The 21,075-nt window shown below is 44.9% G+C and overlaps 2 protein-coding genes across 2 annotated transcripts in view; both read left to right on the plus strand.

Annotated features, from left to right (window-relative positions):
• The first annotated feature begins 3,799 nt into the window (after positions 1-3,799).
• LOC310788981 (uncharacterized protein) lies at positions 3,800-9,017 on the plus strand. The gene is made up of 3 exons (XM_083650590.1): positions 3,800-4,109; positions 5,053-5,166; positions 8,287-9,017. Exons 1-3 carry the CDS (start codon positions 3,807-3,809, stop codon positions 8,527-8,529), a joined length of 660 nt encoding a protein of 219 aa, XP_083506716.1. The 5' UTR covers positions 3,800-3,806; the 3' UTR covers positions 8,530-9,017.
• An 8,289-nt stretch (positions 9,018-17,306) lies between these two features.
• rufy2 (RUN and FYVE domain containing 2) overlaps positions 17,307-21,075 on the plus strand; it is a 17,577-nt gene continuing 13,808 nt past the window's right edge. Inside the window, exon 1 of the mRNA XM_083650495.1 lies at positions 17,307-17,523. The gene's annotated coding sequence lies outside the window, so the exon portion shown is untranslated. The remainder of the gene's footprint in view (positions 17,524-21,075) is intronic.

Raw genomic sequence — 21,075 nt, forward strand, 5'->3', positions numbered from 1 at the left:
AAATGTCTGTGTGGTGTGTGTGTGTGACCCACCCCCCAGAATGAAGAGACTTTCAAAGCCTGTGCTCAGGAATACCTGGCGAGGATAAAAAAGGAGGAGCAGTGCTACCGGACCCTTCAAGTGCACGCAGGGGAGAAAATTACCCTGTAAAAACCTCACACTACTACCCTGACTGCGTTTGTCGTATAGACACTTGTATGACTTTACATTGAGCTTCCCCCCCCTCCTTCAGTGCTATTAAAGAGATTGCAGAGGTCCGGACCAAATACGTATGTTACATAATAATATGTATGGGGAGCCAGTGGAGCTGACGGAGGATGGGGGTGATGTGTTCTCTGGAGCGGGATTGAGTGAGTAACCGGGCAGCAGAGTTCTGGACATATTGGAGTTTATGGAGGACGGTGGAAGGGAGGCCGTAAAGGATGCTATTGCAATAGTCTAATCTGGAGGTGATGAAGGCGTGAATGAGTGTTTCAGAGGGGCAGAGGGAGGGGCGGAGACGTGCAATGTTACAGAGGTGGAAGAAGGATGTGATGTTGTTGATGTGGGACTTGAAGGAGAGGGTGGGGTCCAGGATGATGCCGAGGTTGCGGGCCAGGGGGGAGGGGGTGACTGGATGACTGTCGACAGAAAGTGAGAAGTTCTGGGAGGAGGGGTTTGGGGCCAGTGATGATTATTTCAGTTTTATTGCAGTTAAGTTTCAGGAAGTTGGTGCTCATCCAGGTTTTTATTTCAGTGAGGCAGTCAGTGAGGGTGGCGAGGATGGCAGGGGTGATGGTTTTGGTGGAGATGTACAGCTGGGTGTCGTCGGCGTAGCAGTGAAAGTGAAGGCCATGGCGGCGGATGATGTGACCGAGGGGGAGCATGTAGAGGATGAAGAGAATGGGACCAAGCACGGAGCCTTGAGGGACTCCGTGTGAGACTGGAGTGGTGCGGGATTTGTGGTTATTGATGTTGATGTAGTGGGATCTGTCTGATAGGATGTGAACCAGGAGAGTCCAGAATGCCTATGGATTGGAGGCGACGGAGGAGAATGGAGTGGTTGATGGTGTCAAAAGCTGCGCTGAGGTCGAGGAGGAGGAGGATGGTGAGGAAGCCAGAGTCAGAGGAGAGCAGGAGGTCGTTGGTGATTTTTAACATGGCTGTTTCAGTGCTGTGGTGGGTACGGAAACCGGATTGGAATGTTTCATAGAGGTTTTTGTTGTGGAGGTGGTTTTTAAGTTGAGTTGCGACGGCACGTTCCAGAAGTTTTGAAAGGAATGGGAGGTTGGAGATGGGTCTGAAATTGTTGCGGTTGTCGGGGTCCAGGCCAGGTTTTTTGAGGGTGGGGGTAATGGCGGCGAGTTTGAGAGTCGGGGGGACGGTGCCAGAGGTGAGGGAGGAGTTGATGATGTCCGTGATGAGTGGGGCGAGACAGGCTTTGACAAGGGGGGAGGGGATAGGGTCCAGAGGGGAGGTGGATGATTTCATGCCGGTGAGTATTTTAGAGAGATCCGCTGTGGTTATGGGTGAGAAGTTGGAGAGGGAGTGGTCTGGAGGCAGGGGGGGTGCAGGCTCCAGGCTGGGGGTAGAGGCAGAGGAGGTGGCGAGCTGGTTGTGGATGTTGTCTATTTTGGAGTGGAAGAATGATAGGAAGGTGTTGCATTTGTCCTGGGTGAATGAGGGTGAGACGGTGTCCTGGGGTTTGAGGAGCTTGTTGATGGTGGAGAACAGTGTGCGGGGGTTGGAGGATCCAGAGTGAATGATGCCGGAGTAGAAGGTGGAGCGGGCTTTGTTGAGTGCAGACTGATACAGGAGGGTGTGTTCTTTGTGGGCGAGGGCGTGTACAGTGAGTCCAGTTTTCTTGTGTAGTCGTTCTACCTGTCTCCGTTGTTTTTTGAGCTGGTGCAGTTCTGGGGTGAACCAGGGGGCAGACTGGGTGAATGTGACTTTTTTTGTTTTTATGGGGGCAAGTTGGTTGAGGGAGGTAGACAGTGTGTTATTGTAAAAGTTGACAAGGTCCGTGGGGAGTTAATCGCAAAGGGTCACAGTGGCAAGTTCTTCTGCCTCTATTACCTGTGGGAGAGAAAAATCACAATCAGAAATATTTTACGATCTTCATATCACTGATTGCATGCCATCCCTTTTCATAACCACTTACTTTCTGGTCTGGTTTTTCTCAAGAGACCGCGCTCTCAGCTGCTCCCTGTGCAGCTGAGCTTGAAGTCCTGATACCTGCCGTTTGTATTTGGTCCGGACCTCTGCAATCTCTTTATTAGCACTGAAGGAGGGGGGGGGGGGGGGGCTCAATGTAAAGTCATACAAGTGTCTATATGACAAACGCAGTCAGGGTAGTAGTGTGAGGTTTTAGAGTTTTGTAAATTTTGTATAATAAAAGATTATTAAACTTCCAGATCCAATATAGTATGTTGTGATGGTGTTTTTCTGCCCATTTCCCGGTGTACTTGATATAGCTAAAGCTATTTTTCAAATTAATTTGTGATATTATATTTTAGACATTGTGATGGTTACTGCTTTTCTTTACCTTATTTGGTTAGCCCTCTTTGAAACCACTTGGGGGCAGTGTTTACCTTGATAGCATTTTCTGTTTCTGTCCTAATGGCTCTCATCTGTAATCTGGCAGCGTCAGGTTATCTCATCTGGCCTTTGGAATTAAAAAGCTTATTAATGGTCACTGAAGTTTCTGGTTCATTTCTACATTTCTGGTTCATGAAGGTTAGAGAGAATATATGAAGACTTGTCTAGTTTATTTCTGTGCACTTTTATTTAAACACTTGAGCTAGTCAATATATCCTCCCCTTGTCTGTCTGGAGCAAAGCTCATCCCATGCTGCAACGCTTTCAACAAAACAAGAGCTTGCCTGAGACGATGCTCGACTTAATTCCTGGGCAATCACAGGGTCCTGTCACATCACTCCCAGTTATGCTCCCAGTGCAGGACCATGCACTTCCTAAATGGTGAAAGGAAATCCTACCTAGATTGTGGAGTTGAATGAGGTGGTAGTGTGGACCAGGGGGAGACGGAGGGGGTCGATTCACTTAAATGGGAAAAGATGCTAGTCATTTGGTGTAGTCTTGCAGGGGCCATCACTCTGTGCTCTGTCTGTACGGTATCTATAGTCTCTTAAAACAGACTGTCTCATCTACATCCGGCGAATGCAGCTATATACAGTCTGTACGTTACACCCCCAGAACATGCACAAGGAAGTTGGGAAAAAAACCTTCAGACAGGAAAGAAGTTCGACAGAATCTGACCAATCACGACACGTGGGTCCACGAAAAATGCGGCATATTGGATTCTGATTGGACTAATGAGCGGAAGACCCGCCTTTCTACTTCCCATTCCGGTTGGTGCATGATTCTCCCCTACGAAGTACAGACGGTATGGCGGAAGCATTTGAAAATTGCGGAAGCCAACTCGTCTGTTCTAGAGACTACGGTATCTATGATACAACTTTTATTTTGAAACATGCAGGCCGTTTCCGCCCTTATGCTCCAGATAAGAACTGATAAATAACCCGTTCCATTGCAACATAGTGAACGCTACATTTCCTGGCAAGACCCGCCCTACTCTGATTGGCTGTCACGGTTCTCTGTGCTGTTGTCCCATTGGCGCAACGAGGCGTTTTCAGGCCAAAATGGCGGCAGCGCTGTTGTTAAAACAAAATATATATAATGAAACTTCCTCTCTTCCCTTCTATACTCTGACTTCGCTTCGACAAGCTTCGCTGCTCTTTGTCTTCCGGCGAACGCGGCTACGGCGCGCGCCTTCTTCGCGGTGAAGAAGCTTGTCGGAGGAAAGCAAAAATGAACCCTTTCGAGAATAAACTAGCCGAAGCGATACGCGGCCACCCGCATCTCTACGACCACACACTGCGTGACAGTCAGAAGGCGCAGACTTCGTGGAGGGAGATCGCGGACAGCTTGGACACGTCGGAGGAAAAGGTCAGGCTGAAGTGGAAAAACATCCGCGACAAATTCTCCAAAGCGAAGAAGCGAATTTCCCAGAGGAACGGCGGCCTGGCGAACATCGAGGAGAAGCCCCTGCGACTCCCGCTGATCTACACTCAGCTGGCCTGGCTCTGCCAGCATGTTAAACTCATGGACGAGGTGAGGTGTCGGTGAGCTTGTCTCAATCATTGACGAATGGACAGCTGAGCAGTGTGCTCGTTACTCAAAAAATGTAATATTGTGGCGGCATCACAACGGAGACTTTTAAGAGACATTCACCTTACTGCAGTGCCGCGGGCCCTTTAAGAGAGAGGGTTCGTGGGCTTCCGGTCTTGCCGTAGTTTCCGGAGGGTTGGCACGAGTTAGCAAGCTATATAAAGTTGCTAATTGTGTACATGTCTCATCAGAATTCAGAATTTGCCTGTGCGTACGCGTGTCTGTGAATAAGCGCAGCTAAGGCTTCAAACTATATTTTCTTACTACAGCCTGAATGAATCAATAAAAGTTGTGTGTACAGTGTACTTTACTGTACAAGGGCCCCTTATTGGCCTTATAAGGCTACAGGGTAAATAAACTTGACTTCAGTGCATGTTAGGTTCATTTTCATCGATAGAACTGCAGGCAAGTAGACGGGGACTGCCCCCTAGTCCGATACCTCACTAGTCCGATACCTCACGAGTCCGATACCTCACGAGTCCGACACCTCATGGTTTTGGGTTAGGGTCTGGGGGAGGTTAGGTTTAGGCGTGGGGGTGGGAGAGGTTAGGTTTTGGGTTAGGGTCTGGGGGAGGTTAGGTTTAGGCGTGGGGGTGGGAGAGGTTAGGTTTTGGGTTAGGGTCTGGGGGAAGTTAGCCTCTTTTTTCGGACTCGTGAGGTATCGGACTCGTGCCATGGCACCAAGTAGACAACCGGCAAATGCACCAGTGGGAGATATGGAGGTTGCACACTGGAATGCACCAGTGGGAGATATAGGTTGCACACTGGACTCTGAATGATCATCCTAGAAAGAAAAGCATGCATAAAGAGAGTTGTTGTTATGGTGTTATAATCTGTGTTACCATGGTTATTAACTAATGGTATGTTTGATCCCCACTCCACACAGCTACCTATAAGCAATGATGACTGGGACGAAGAGCAAGATCAGAAAACCAGCAGAGGCGCTTCCTGGCCGATGGAGAGGGCCGCCCGTCGGGCAAGAAGCATGCCACAAGCCGCGGTAAATAGCGAATTTAGAAACAGCATATTATCCTTGCATCTACTTTAAATGAAGATATTCCCATATTATTTATTTATCTTATGTGTGAAGATCGGTTAACACATTGACTGCCAGCCCTTTTTTCAATGCTGTAGGTAGGTTCTGCCAGGTTTTTTTTTGAGGATTCTGGCTCATTTTACAAGAGCCGAGGATTCTTTTCTGTTAAGACTTCGTGAACACCAATCATCTAAAAAGAACTAATAGAATGTGTGCTTTCTCTGTCTAAAAGAGTTAGTTTGTAGAGTTAGTAGTTATGTAAGCATTAGCAGTTGAATACAGCATGGTTTCAGCGTCAGAAAAATTATTCAGAGATAAACGGCTTTTTGTGAAATTCGATAGAACAGTCACTTTAACCATTCATTTTTGGCATCAGTAAGAGTCAGACATCTAAACAATAGTTTTGAACAGTAATTTCCTCCATAACAGCAGGAAACCCCCCTCTGCTTCCAACTCCTCCCTCCGTGTGTGTTCTCCTCCTGCCTCCCTGGCTCTCCAGCGGGCGTGTCACAACGAAGTTGCTGCTGCCTGGCTGCTGCCTGTTTGCGCGGCCGCTGTTTGAGGAAGTCTGGGCAGGGCCGTAGCTAGCTATGAGGACGGGGAGGTCCGGACCTCCCCTAATATTTCAGAGGATTTTTTATTTTTTATTTTTTATAAAACAATCTGCATGGAAAAGCATGAAAAACACGGGATCGCTTTTATTTTGAAACGAAAGGCAGGTCAGGCAGGAAGTCATCTGACGCCGCGTCCGCGGTAACTTGATTCCGAGAGAGCAGCAGCATGGTGGTGAGTGATGACTGTCTGTCTGCCTGGCGAGATAATTGAAGGTGAGCGACCTGCGAGAAAGTGAGCGAGTGAACGACAGACAGTGAGTGACACTGACAGATTTTTTAGCAACAACCAAGAAAGTAAGTGTCTAGTCTGTCTCTTAAGTAATGTTACCTGTGTGACACGTTGGGATGCTACTGGCTAATCATGCATGATGCCAATTGCCAAGCTCCCGAAGTCAGGTATGCAGGTGGCTATATGCATGGTTTCAGTTTCATGACCCAATAAGTAACAAAAAGAGGTGGTGTAAAGTTAAAAACAACATAATATATTTTATTTTATTTTTCAATCGTTCCTATCAGGAATAAATAAATGTCCCTCTGTATGTTTTTTTTATTATCGATGATGACTTTGTGTGTTGTGTACGGCTTGGGTTGTGTACCTGTGTTTGTAGGTGTCATTTTGATATGAATTTGGCTAAAACAGTTTGTGTTTGTTAGTTACAATTATGTTGACAGGAGAGCTGAGCAGGTGGTGACATGAAAGAGAATATACTGAATAATGACATCACAACAGTATAATCCTAATGTTGATTTAAAATGATATATTACTCTAAATATGGCTTAAAAAGGGGGGAAAAAAACTCAATTTTTTTTCGGCGGCACCCGTTAGGGCGCCGCCGAAACAGTATAATCCTAATGTTGATTTAAAATGATATATTACTCTAAATATGGCTTAAAAAGGGAAAAAAAAAAACTCACAATCCGCCTCCCCTTGCTGGACCTCCCCTATTTCGGAACCCTGGCTACGGCCCTGAGTCTGGGTGGACTCGCTCGTTTCGTGGAGTTTTGGTTGAGAGCTTTGATGCGATTCTGGTCATATTTATGCTGCGTGTTTCAAAGTGTGCATCCAATCTATTCTTGGAACCCCCCACCGTTGCCACCGCTGTGCATCAGCGCGAAAGTGAAAGCGTTTTCGCCATCAATTTTACAGTATGAGAACGGCTTCCTCGCGCTTTTCCGTCCAGTTTTGGGTCGCCTCTTTCTACTGTGGAGAGACATGTCGACACTCAGTGGGTCGGTAAAATAGATTATACACATTCAATACCTCCAATTCTGGTGTAGGAGACGTAAAAGGGGTTGATCGATGTCCCACCGTCAAAAAAAAAAAATGTTTATGTAAGCCGAGATATCTCGTCCTTGGCACTCAACGGTTGGATTATGTAAGCCGAGATATCTCGTCCTTGGCACTCAACGTGTTAAGTGTGTCGCTGTTTGTTTAATTTTTGTCCCACTGTGAATGTCCCTGATGATGTCACAATGTCTATGACAGCATCACTGATGATATCACAATGTCTCAAGCACTCAATGATGTCATCAGTGATGTTCACTCGAGCAATTGTGATGTCATCAGTTCAGGGAAGCAAACTAGCCACCTTTTAGGTGACAATCATCTTTTAATGCCAAAATAGAGAAAAACGTATTTGCATACACAACTGCAAATAATACAAAGTCATGGAGTGAAAATAAAAGGTGACACACACAAAAACACTAGGGCAAACACAAAACCACTAAAATATTAAGTGCCCTTTGTGGCATTAAAAAGGTGAGTGTCACCAAAAGGTGACTAGTTTGCATAGAGACAGTCCGCATGTCTGGGAACGCCCATACAGGCCCTAGGAACGCCCACAATAGGTTGCTGGGTTAGCCTGGGGGCGGGGTCAGGGTGGATAATTCCCCCGTTCTATCCATTCAGCAAAGTTAGAATTGAGCTGATAGCCCAGCCCAGGCAGACACGATCAGGGATTTAACCACCGCAGTAAACGCACATCTGAGCAGACGTCTTGTGTTCTGCTCTAGAACCCCCAAACATGTAGTTTAGAGCCGCAGCACCGTCTTTTGGTGAGTCAGCCCATGAGATATATCGGTGGTTTTACCCCACTCGCGCGCCAGCCGTTTTACATTTTGTGGGCGTTCCCAGACATGCGGACTGTCTCTATCCCTGATGCATCGTGAGTGACGTTTGTTATTTTTATTTTTTTGCTCCAAGTGAAAGTTTTATGGCCACTCGCGTTTCAGTAGGTCACGGGTTGGCTTGGTTCCAGCCTTAAAACCTCATTAGATAGATTTTTCGAAATGTCTACAGAGAAAATGAATGGGAAACTCACTTCTGGAGCAAGAGACGTCACGTGACTCTGAATGCTCATCCTCCTGACTAAAGCATGCATGAGGAGAGCTGTTTTTACTGCTGTTGTAATCTGTGAGTTTGTTACCATGGTTATTAATGAATGCTATGTTTTATCCCCACTCCACACAGCTACCTATGAGCAGTGATGACTGGAATGAAGAGCAAGACCAGCAAACCAGCAGAGACACCATGAGAGACACTGAGATGAATGTTGCAGAGGCAGAGGCTCTCAAGCTCAGAGACGAGGATGAACTCTTCCTGCTTAGTCTTCTACCATCACTGAAGAGGCTTACCATTAAGAAGAGAATGGAGGTGCGCATGAAATTCCAGCAGGTGCTTTTTGAGGCAGAGTTTAACGACTCGAACGACTAGAACTCATTAAAAACAAAACATAAAAACATTATTGGGGGTTGGAGATGTAAATTTGAGATATATTTGCAGAGATTCTTCAAGCGAAACCTGTAAATAGAGCATATTTCTTTTGGACAAAACAAAAAGCGTACATATTTTTGGATATTATCTACAATATCAAAATATAGGTTTAGTATTTCAGTGTTATGTTAATAGCTCACATAGTTATCTACTGTTGATCCATGCATCAAGAGCCTTATCTCTTAGATTACAAATGGGGAACATGTCAAATCTCATGTTTTGAATGTACTGTAGGTCACGGGGGCCGTTATGGAATGTGTTTCTAATGCTGAATCACATCATATTTTGAGTTGTTCTGAGCTCTTATTTTGGTTAGCCATTTCATGTAAAAAGATCACTTTGGGTAGGTAACACATGCAAACACCATAACTACACAATAACTCAACGTTTAACTATATTCTCTACCACTACCCATTCTGTTATTTTGAGGTACCCACGTGTGTCATGCTACATTTATTTGCATAATCACATTGCAGTTATTTAATAAAATGTAAAAACAAAGCTACTTTTTTTGTGTGTTTTTGTAGTATATGCCATGAAATTTGATGCAGATTGCCTTTAATATGGATCCTAGTAGCACTACTGCTGTTCAGCCTGGAGACTACTTTTCCCCTTTTCTGAAGTACCCCCTGTAGTACCTACACATTAGGGGTGTCAAAAATAATCAATTATAAGATGCATCGCGATGCGGACGTGCACGATTCTGCATCGATTCACAAATGTCAAAAATCGGTTATTAAACCCCCCCCCCCCCCTTTTTTTTTTAAAGTACATGCAGTTGTTTATTTTAATTATGGATCATAATACAATGCAATTCCAAATGCACTTTTATTTTAAAAGTAGCCACACAGTGAGAAAAAAGAAAGTGAGAAAAAATAAATCATGTATTGCGGAAAAAAGTGATGCATCGATTTAAGATGCACCGAGATGCATCGATAATCGTAATCGAATCGAATCGTGAGGCCAGTGAAGATTCACAGCCCTACCCCCTAGGGGTATGTGGAGGCAGTTTGGGAACCACTTGGCTACAGGTAGTTAAAAGTCAGAACTACTGCCACCTGGCAACCCTAGTAGTCAGGGGATGTATTAGGATACCACATAACTTGAATGTCCATTCAGTCATTACATGTTGCCAGTAACCCATCCCTCAGGATTTAAAAGTCCAGTCACAAGCCAACCCCTTCTCACTCGCCGGGGTGTCAATTTCTGTCACTTTGTCAAGCACCTTGCGTGTCAGATGTTAAGGAGCACGGTGCCCTTCTGCGACGTGCAGGCTGCACCTGGACACGGTGCCCTTCTGCGTCGTGCAGGCTGCACCTGGACACGGTGACGCTCGTCATGTGACCTTGAGTTCGTGGAAACGAGGCGTTGAATTAGAAGCGAGGTGGAGGCGAGGACGGGAGTGAGGCTGGAAGGAAAGCATTCACATGAGGGACACCCTGCAGCAAGGCCCCGATGCTGCAGCTTTGGTCCAGCGTCCAGCCTTCTAACCTTGACCCATATCCAAACCCTAACCCCAGCCAAGTGGCTACCAGTGCCTAACCCCATAGGGCTGTCAAAGAATATTCTATATTTTGAATATAAAAATTAAAAGAATATTCGAATATGTAAATGTATATTCAAATGTATTATTTATTTATTTGTTACATTTAATTAACCAGGTAAAAAACCTGGCCAAGAGGACAACATAAAAACATACATCGTTTGCCTGGTTATTTAAAAACATGAGTGTAGGGTACTACTGCAATAGTACTGACTGAATAAATATGGGGGGGGGTATTATGTTCAAATAAATATACCAAGTAGTTATATAAGCTCTCTGGTTGTATTGGTTTGCCTTGCCATGCACGCTAAACATTTTATTTTTTATTTTTTGGATTTGAATATATCTTTAACAACGAGCATGGAGTAGGACATGTGGAACATCCAGTGAAAAGTGCAATGTCTATAGTCCATACCCAACTTATGTCTGGTTTTGAATGCAGTGGTTTCATACCATTCTCCCAGCTGCAGCGTCACCTAAACACTCACTTCCTCAATGTCCCTGTCATTCATTGACCACACAAGGCAATTGGTCAATCTCAACAAGGCCCGCCCATCCCTTCCTATCCCCCATCAGGGATTGGTGGGTATGTATTCATGTATTTCATTCATATCTACATGCTTGTGTGTGAACTCAGCACAGTGCCCCTTCTGCTTTACTCGCCTTCACTGTTTTTGTGTTGACCCTCTTTCAATCCCACTCTCCTCCCCAATCCTCTCCTCTCTCCTCCTCACTCCTCTCCTCATCTCTCCTCTCCTCTCCTCCCCACTCCTCTCCTCTCTCCTCTCCTCTCCTCCCCACTCCTCTCCTCATCTCTCCTCCTCTCCTCTCCTCCTGGCTGTGTTGTATGAATTGTACTGTTAACCACCCCTATACGGTACCTCCCTTCCCCCTCTCAGTTCCCTCTCCCTTCCACCTAAACCCCTCCCCCTCCCCAGTCTCCCCCCTCCTCTCCTCTCCTCTCACTGGGTGCTGTGTGGGGTGATGGTTGTGGTTCCTGGCGGTGATGTCGCCGCAGCTCAAACCGACACACAGGCAGAGAGGGATGAACTACACAAGCTTATTTCCATGAGGCAGCCTTGTAGTAGCACCTCGAGATGGATAGATATAGCAGACCTGTACAGAAATCTGTTCATCATCCCTTCCAGTAGCAATCGCAGCATCTATAGTGTCTGACATGGGACATGATGGAATCACTACTGACCGCTCTCTAATCACTACAACCGGACTGACTGGGACTAACAGTCTGAAGCTTCGTCTGCGCTCTCAACAGAACACTGAGCCCATGTTTGCTCACTTTCAACTGGGTCATCGCCTCCGAGTCCCATGCCAGACCAGAACATAGACGTATCCCTTTTGGACAAGATAGTGGGTCAACATTCCACTCCCTATATGATCTGAGGTGAGACACAACACTCACATGAGTATATACTGTATAGTGTGTATGTATGTTCTAATATATGCATCGTATAGCATATTATGCATGAGCATGAATAATTACAGCCTACACAGATATACTCCCAAGTTCTGCTACTATATACCGGTTTGATCTTTTTACATCATATCTTCCTGCCTTGCAGCATTTACTCATACTATTAAATACCAGTATTATCACTATTATTTCTACTACTCATTATAATAACAATAATACTGATGATAATTCAAATAATAGAAATAACAATTACTCTGCCAGAATCTGTAAGCATACCCCCCACTCCAAAGCTGCTGCAGAGAGAGACTGGCTACAGCACCACTCCCTGATTGGTGGAACGGGTTCAGCTGACCAGTGTCGATTGGTCGCCTCAGCTGTCTGCCATGTAGAAGGGCGTGTTCCTGGGGGTGGTTTACATGGTCATGCACACACATCCATCCGCAGTGTCGTTTAGTCATGGGGTTTGCATAGGTTTTGCATAAGTGTAATAGAATGAAAGAGCAAGTGAGAGAGGGGGGGGGGGGTTGGGAGAGAGACGAAAGAGGAAGGTGAGAGAGGGAGAGATGGAGAGATGGATGAAGAGGTAAACAGAGGGATGGGGAAGGGAGACGGGTGGAAGAGAGAGAGATGCTTGAGTTGCTGTAGTGGGGGCATTTCCCTGGCTCACATCAGAATTATCTCCAAAGTCCAAATCCATACGAAAAACCCATCGAGTCTAGTCTCAAATTGTTCTGGGTGAATTCTCATGTTGCACAGTGCTAAAGATAGTTTTGAGTGATGCAGTGACTCTGCATGCAGAAAGACGGAGATACAGAGATAGAATAAACAATGACTTCTCATCTCGTTGATACAGTCAGGGAAGAAGCAGCCAGGCAATGAACCAAGCAATCAGTCAGACAGACAAACAAGTCAAACAATCAGAAGCGCAAAAGCCATAGCCTACAGATGGAGAGAGAAATGTTGAAGCAGGCAGAAAGCAGTCAGATTAGCAGAGAAACAGACAGACAGAGAGGCAGGCAGGCAGAAAAAAAGAAATGGACAACCAGGCAGGAAGAAGATACAGTTTTTCTGCCTGGCCTATGGCCTGATCTGACCGAGAGTGAGAGAAACAGCCATTCAGAGAGTGAGCTAGAGACACAGCCCTGGGCAGAGAGTGCACTGATCTCTGCAGGAAACGAGTCATATGATCCATGGTCAGCCCTGAGCTATTAGAAAGAGAGAGAGAGAGAGAGAGAGAGAGAGAGAGAGAGAGAGAGAGAGACACACACAGAGAGACAGAGAGAGACAGCAAGGAGAGAGGCAGGGAGGGAGAGACCGGCAGCATGGCAGACAGAGCGGAAGAGACAGAGAGAGAGAACAAGAAAGTACAAGAACAACAAGAGAGAGAGAAGCACTCTCTCTGTCACTGTAGCCTCCACCTGTGTGCTCTATGGCTCCAGCACCATGCAGCCTTTTACATCCATCCTCTGGTATAGACTTAAGAGTGCTGAGGTACAGGGTACAGTAGGTATAGACTTAAGAGTGCTGAGGTACAGGGTACAGTAGGTATAGACTTAAGAGTGCTGAGGTACAGGGTACAGTAGGTATAGACTTAAGAGTGCTGAGGTACAGGGTACAGTAGCGGCCCACTGGATGCAACCCTCATAGCCATACTGCTTGACGAAAAGGTAAAAAAAATCTTTCTAATTTGTAAAGAAATTAGACCTTTAAAGGCAAAAGCAGTATTATGCATTTGTGAATAATGACGATACTCGCTGTGACTGTAGTTTTTGTTTTTAGAATGTCGGTGGAAAGAAGGCGTCTTTGGCAATGTGTTATTTTATAACTCCAACACATCTCATCCTATGTGACTAGTGTTTGCATCAGAGCAATCTTGTAAGAGAGTGGCGTCAGCGCAGGTCCAAAATGCGTGACTCATTAGCCAATGAACAGCCAGGAGGGGGTCTCGCGCTACTTTTGAATGCTAAAATAAAGCTGATAATGTACAATTTGATTCTTAAAAAATAAAAACTTTCAAAGTAGCTGCATCACAAACTGTCCATTTTGCCGCAACTCGACAGTGCTGCTTAATCCAGAACCTTACTTCCTGGAACTAAGAGTAAAAAACTGGTCCATTGGAGTGAATGGAGATGTCGCGACTCTTCTATATACACGGCTCTGGTTTGCATGAGTCAGCGAGGAGAAAGGGGAAGCAGAGAGATGTGACACAACAGACTCTAGATAGGGACAACACCTTCAGGCTGTATTACACAAGCAGCATGTCGAGGCAATGTACAATGTCAATGTGGTAATATCTACGACCAACAACTCTTTTTCATGACATTAGTGATCATTATCATTATCTTATTATTGAAATACTGTTTAAATGGATGCAAATCCTTTCAGGCAGGATTGCATCTACTGTAGGCCGCTACAATCCCTTATTGAGTGAACCTATTAAATGGACTGCATTCATGAAATGAGAGAGGTTAAAGTGGCATTTCTAAGCCTTGAGACCGTTTTAGACGTAACGTGTGCCAATGAGCCACCTCAATACCAGGAACAGGGTCCAAATGTTTGATATACTCACTGCATTTTTACATTTCCATAGCAATACGAGGAATCAGTCAATTCTGTTTTTGGTAAACAAACTGTGTCACTGGGGGGGAAACGGCAATGGGACCCTATGGAGCGAGCCTTGAGCGTCTCACTCTAGCCCCGGCTGTGTTTGTTTACATTTTAACAAACTGCGACAGTTCAGACAACTTTAACACGACATGTATATATTATACATCAAACATTGATTGGAGGTACACTATGATTATGCACATCAGAGATCATTCGGTTGGGAGGACTGTTTTCCCCTCAACTCATCCTTGTTGTGTCTAAAAGTTAGTTAAAAAAGAGCCAATCAGCCAGAAGCATAGACTATAATAGAGGGTCAAAGCTAGCGTGAGTCACGTTCACGTTACCCATTGGTTTTGGAAGCCATCATATTTCCTTTAGCCTCCGTCTCTCCAGTCTTGCTGGTCTGGTCTTATTGTGTCTGTCTGTGTGTTGGTCTCGGGCTCTAGGCTGCCCTGCTCAGCTCTCATCCTGAAGAAGCAGATACTAGACCAGCTCTCATCCTGAAGAAGCAGATACTAGACCAGCTGGCTTTGTTTACTCAAACCTTTTCCTTGTCTGCAGTTCACCTGAGACGAGACCACAGTCGGACCAAACTGGACTAGGCTACACCAGACCAGTAGAGACTGGCCCCGGCTGAGAAACTTGAGGCCTCAGGGAACCAGGTCCAGGTCCATCTGCTGGCTACATCCTCCTCCATAGACTCTGGCCTAAGGGAGCCTTCGTCCACCATGTACTCCCCCCAGAGTCTCCACCGCTGGGGCATCACGCACAGTGAGAGCATGGAGCGGTTAGCCTACAGCCAAGGTAGGTTGGTAATTTCTATTCAAATGACTGACCCAATGCGTTGAATGGTGATAACTCCTATCACACAGGCAGATACCCTCTTTGTGAGAATAACTTCTAAATGGACAAGTGAGGGACTGATATTTAGCCTCAGCTCTGATTGGAGGAGACACATTTGAAACTGTTGTAAAATGCCCAGGATACATCTGTGACAGCATAACAGCTCATTTAAATATGAACACACTAAGCACTCATGTTGTTACTTATGTGTTACCATGTTGTTTAGCTACTGTTCAGGAACTATACTGCTTGGCGGAACAATAGTAAATTAAAAATAATTACCGGTACATTATTTTTCTTTTACTAAAATTATGTGTTATCTGTCATTTTACAAAAGCACTGGCAGTAAGCTACTGAACACCATGTTTTACAGTGATTGAACTATGATGTAATCAGTTAAATACACCCACTGTGGTAATGAGTAGGGAAGGCCCACTCATTATCGCCATATGACTAATCCATACCAATCAAGGGCTTGGAGCCAGAAGTGCGTACTGGCATTTTAGTCCAGAATTAGATCTATATAGTATCAGCAAACAAAAGCTCTTCAAGAGATCTATTTATTAATGTAAGAAAATAGTTGAAATCTGCAATCATTGGCCACTGCCTTTCTGCGTGAAAGTGTCATGAATTATTCTTGTGTTACTGATTTTTTTCTTTAGTCAAATTTAAACGAGTGGCAGTTTTGACAGTCCCCCCCCCCCCTCACACACACACACACACACACACACACACACACACACACACACACACACACACACACACACACACACACACACACACAGACACACACACACACACACACACACACACACACACACACACACACACACACACACACACACAACCACACACACACACACACACACACACACACACACACACACACACATTTTTTGTTCTGTGACTACCTCTTTGTGTATGACATTATCATCATCAAAAGTTATTTATTTACAACAGCTGATCAATGTTAGGTCGCCTGTACTGTAAACCTATCTCGCTGGCCAGCGAGACTACTGTAAACCTGACTCAGAGTCCTTGTTTTGGTTTAAACCACAGAACTTGAATGGACTTGAATCCATTCAAGTTCTGTGGTTTAAACTATAGATCCAGGTCTAATACCCGTGGCGTGCAGTGTATCATGCTGCACAGCCATTGTTAGCTCACTCACTCACTCACTCACTCACTCTCTCTCTCACATAAACACACACACACACACACACACACACACACACACACACACACACACACACACACACACACAGTTCTGATTCTGATACCCGTTGGAGCACTCAATCACTGGCCATTAGTCAGGCCTTGCTCACAGAGTTGGCATGCAGCCTCGCTCTCGGCTCTCCCCAGAGGGTTTTCCTAGTCCACTTCCCTGGCTGATTCCAACTGCACTCAGCTGTGCTCCACTCAGATGAGTGCCATCAGTAGGTAACAAATGGAGCCCTCCATGGTGCTGAACCTGTGTTCACTCATTTTTGCCACTAATGAGCCATTTCTGCCCATTTAGTCGGCCCTATACCTACCACAATTCAAAAATCTTCCACTTGCTAAAATATTCAGCGCAGTCGCACGTAAAATGGCATAGCAGACACTTCACATTCTTATTATAGGATTAACACAGTAAAATGGCTAAAAAGAAAAGAGCAAACATAAATAAAAAAAGAAAGAATAAACAGTGAGAACAATAAAATCCGGAAGGTCACAGTGCAAAATGATTAGCAGCAAATAAAGTAATAATAAAAATAAAATTAAATAAATGTAGTAGTTTTCAGTGTGACCAGCAGAGGGCGGCAGAGCGCCGCCTCTCTTGCCTCTAAAACCATTACGTAGTGCTTTGTGTGTCTTGTGAGTTTTTTTGCCCCCGCCCCTCCGGAGGGTGCAGCAGCAGCAGCACTCAGCAGCAGCAGGCAGCAGTACTGTCTCGTTGTAAACAAATCTCTACAACAGCACGCACGATGAATGGCAAAGACTGATTTCCCTCCCACACGGACTCTCGTGCAGGTCATCAAACCATGTAGACCGACGCCGACGGTCTGCAGTCCGGTGCGGCGGGTGATTTTTTTGACGTTGGATCCGTCATTGTTTTGGCCAATGGTATGACAGAAATTTTTATGCTGTGATGGTCACCCGGGCGAATTATCCATAAATGCTAGCTTGCTAACGTTAGCACGGCGTATGAATCTTCTGCTTTTAGCATCGACCGACATTGTTAATCGCAGATTTGGCATGGCATCGCCCGCAGAGCACGACTTGGCCCTAGCCGAGGCGGACAGCAGCAAGGAAAAGGCTCAGGTGTTTGGGGTTTTGCGGCTGCAGGAAGAGAAATGTGCTGCGGGAGAGAAAGCCAGCGGCACGGTGCGAGCAGGAGACGGCCGATGGCAGGCTCCTATCTTTGCCCTGGCCAGGAAAGCATCCGAGACGTTTTCAGGGAGCATCCACGTCCTGCCCAGAGTGTCCGAGCACAGGCCGTCTCTGCCCGAGGAGTGGACTGTCAAAGGTAACAGCCAACCAGGCTAATCAGGAGGGCAGGGAGACACTGGTTTGAGGGACACGATAAAATATGGATTTATCCTCCCACACTGTCTGCTTCGATTCATAATAGGCTACTCAAAACAGTCTCACGCTGAGGTTGAATAACATTTCGGTCTATAGGTTGATAACATTTCGGTATATACTGTAGGCCACAATTTCCCTTGTTAAATGAAACACTGAGATTCTTCTCTCTCTCTTCCCCCTGAAGAATCAATCAACTGATTGAAGCATAACGTCAGTTACAGTTTGATTTAAATTAGTCTACTATACAGTAGTCAACAATTTGACAATACATTGTCCCATCATCCAGCCAGCTACTCACACACACACACACACACCCGACACACACACACACACACACACACACACACACACACACACACACACACACACACACACACACACAGAACCTATAACATTACTTTATCACTGTGTAGCCAGCCAATTGATTTTTCATAGACTAGTGATGCTCTCATGCATTGAGGTCATAATCCTCATCAGACATGCAGACAGACACAGCGGCTGTGCTTCAGTCCACATGATCAGACAAGTTGTTTTATGACACTACTGTACTGCCCTAAGCATTGCATAGTATACTGCACTCATGCAAACTCTCGTCAAGTCTTCTTTATCTTTCTCTTCCTTATGGATCCACACTGTGCTTTGTGCTGCTGTGGTGTTCGCTGTGTGTGCTGCCCTGCTCATAGTCATGAGGCATCTTTCAGTGAAAATGCCCACCCAGTCTTGCTTGCAATCACAAATGGCAATTGAAAGTTTAGAGAAGTTCCAGACCCTTCAGTGTTGCAGGTTTGTCATATCCACGGCTTGTGGCTTAACATATGGATAGAGCAGCGTACAGGTAGACACCTGAGTGGCTGCTCAGCTGGTCTGGAAAGGAGGCGAGTGCCAGTCGAAGGGTTGCCGATTTGATCCCAGTATCAACAGTAGGGGGTCGCAGTAATCGCCGATATGACGATAATCGTAATATTGAAAAACATGATAATATTGTGTAAATAATCCAGCACCTCTTAAAACATTTCAGTTTCTTTCTGTTAAAGCATTGACCCCACACACACACACACACACGCAACGTGACGCATTAACTAGCCATTTCATTATCCGTTAAGTGTAATTTCTCTTTTTGTATGCTTTGTACAGGTGATTACAGTGTCATGAGTGTAATTAATTTACCAAAAAAGGAGACGAAATGCACAATAAACAAAGTTAAAGATGAATTTGACTGATAGCATTATTATTATTATTATTATATTTTTATTTTTTATTTTTCTATAGATATTGCGATAATATCGTTATCGTGAATTCTTCTGGCCGTGATAATCGTGTAGTGAAAATCTGATAGCATGACGGCCCTAATCCACAGTGCCTGTCTGATACTGCCAAGGGCAGCCAGCCATCATGTGACCCGTAACAAACCGTCATGTGACCTGTAACAAACCGTCTGGTGGTTATTTGTCAGTTATTTGCCTCTGAGCCAACCTGTCAACCATGTTGCAGGCACACAGGTGAGGCTCGCCGTTGCTAGGCAACCTCTCCTACATTTTTACGTGAGGTTGTTTTCTCCTGCTCTGTTGTTGGGCTACACATTAACTTAAAGATCCACATGTGGAACCTTTAAAAGCCTCGCTGTGGGAGGTTAAAGTGACAGTTAGGTTGAAACTAATTAGCGCCAGGCAATAATAAGCAGTGTAAACTTTTTATGCCACACCTTGTTTCTGGTCAAAAGCAGTGTATGCCAAAGTTGTAGCAACCGCAAAAGTAGCCTGGAGTGGCTACTCAAAGATGCTAATTTCTTATGTTATCACTCTGATCTCAATATTTGCAAACATGAAATAATTCTAGTAGGGAGGCTAGAAAGAACCGAGGCGCTGATCTCTGATATCAGCAAGAGCAGTGGTTGCGTTAACCAAATAGTTTCTGTTTTACTTTTTTTTTTACAATGACTGAAAAATCCATAGAGCCATAGAGAGACAGGGAGCTCCAGCAAACAGCTCTTGGTGGATTCTGGAGAAAAAATGGCTCAAAAAGTAAAACTTGATAAATCAATGAGTCGTTTTTGACTTTGAGTGACACCCAGAAAAATGTTCCCGGACATTTACAGCTGCTGCTTTCCAGTTTCCTCATGTAAGTGCACAGGAATTTTTGTTTCTGGGCTGAAAGGCGTCACGTGACCTGCAATACCGAGCTTGGCCACCATGTTCAATTTGCTTCACGGCCCAGAGCTGTTCCTGGGGTATTGTTTTGAGGCCCACGCACATATTGCGTTTTCCTACTTGAGCAGGTTGTCGATTGTAAGACGTAAACCTGGCTAATAGCTTATAGGGTTTGCCATGGTGCACAGATCTGTCCGGTTTGAGGACATCTAGCCAGACATCCTAAGCTTTGCCTTAACTGACCTTTGACCTTGCTCCTTGACTGGATTAGCATTGATATGATCAATGATTTAATCAAGTCCTCAGCACCTCTTGAGAGTGATCACTGCATTTACATTGATATCTCCATTTGCTCTGTAAATGAATGGAGTAATCTGTTCAGTTTGATTATATATTGTGTTTAAATTTTTGTTGTGCATAGAGATTTCTGCCTTCTCTCCAATACAATGGAAGTGGATGGCACTTGCCTTGTGGTGCTCAAAGTGCCCAAAAAATACAATTGGAAAAACTCAACAGCAATGGCTGGGTTTCCCAAAAGCTTCTTTGCGCTAAGAAGCTAATTTAACCCTTCTTAAGGCCCCCTTAAGAAGCAAACACGTTTCCCAATTGCTTCTTTACGAAGGCATGCGTTTCCCAAAAGCTTCTTAGCGCTAAGAAGCTTCTTTGACCCTTCTTAAGGCTCCCATAAGAAGCCAACGAAGCCAACGTGTTTCCCGATTGCTTCTTAGCCTAAAATTATCTTCCAATTATCTTCCGTTAAGAAGGCTGCGTTTCCCAAAAGCTTCTTAGGGCTAAGATGATCTTTCGTTAAGAAGGTTTTGTAAGAAGGGTCTGGGGCATTCTTAACACCTTCTTAATGACAAAACACTGGCAGATCCAGCCGCGTCAGGCAAAAGGAGATACTTGTGTCCACTGTTCCTCTTGTGCTTTTCCCTTTTTCCTTTCTTTCATGCACCCTTTAGTGTTTAAAATTGGGGAACACTTGAAAATCTCCCCTCTATGTATGGTTACTTGTGTTTTAAATGTTTTACCGTAGGCTATATTCCTCTAATCAGAATGGATTCCTTTTATAATGTTGTGGATTTATATAGCACCTTTCACAGAACCCAAGGTTGCTTAAATTCTGTAGTGTTTCTCTGTTTTGTTGTATGCTGTGTATATAAAGCAATTTGAACTGCAGTCCATGTCTGAAATAAATAATGTTTAATAAAGTTTAACATGACCATGATTAGGTTATTCTACAACAGTGTTTCTCAACCACTGGGTCGTGGCCCACTGGTGGGCTCAGAGTGCCATCAAGTGGGCCGCAGAGGACCTCTCACATCGAGATGGTGGACAGCTCCAGT

The sequence above is a fragment of the Poromitra crassiceps genome, assembly GCF_964638095.1.
Source record: "Poromitra crassiceps genome assembly, chromosome: 14".
Lineage (NCBI taxonomy): Eukaryota > Metazoa > Chordata > Actinopteri > Beryciformes > Melamphaidae > Poromitra > Poromitra crassiceps.

Coding starts and splice junctions, on each gene's coding strand:
- LOC310788981 (XM_083650590.1), top strand. CDS start 3,807: ATGAACCCTTTCGAGAATAAACTAGCCGAAGCGATACGCGGCCACCCG. Junction 4,110..5,052: donor ATGTTAAACTCATGGACGAG/GTGAGGTGTCGG, acceptor CACTCCACACAG/CTACCTATAAGCAATGATGA. Junction 5,167..8,286: donor GAAGCATGCCACAAGCCGCG/GTAAATAGCGAA, acceptor CACTCCACACAG/CTACCTATGAGCAGTGATGA.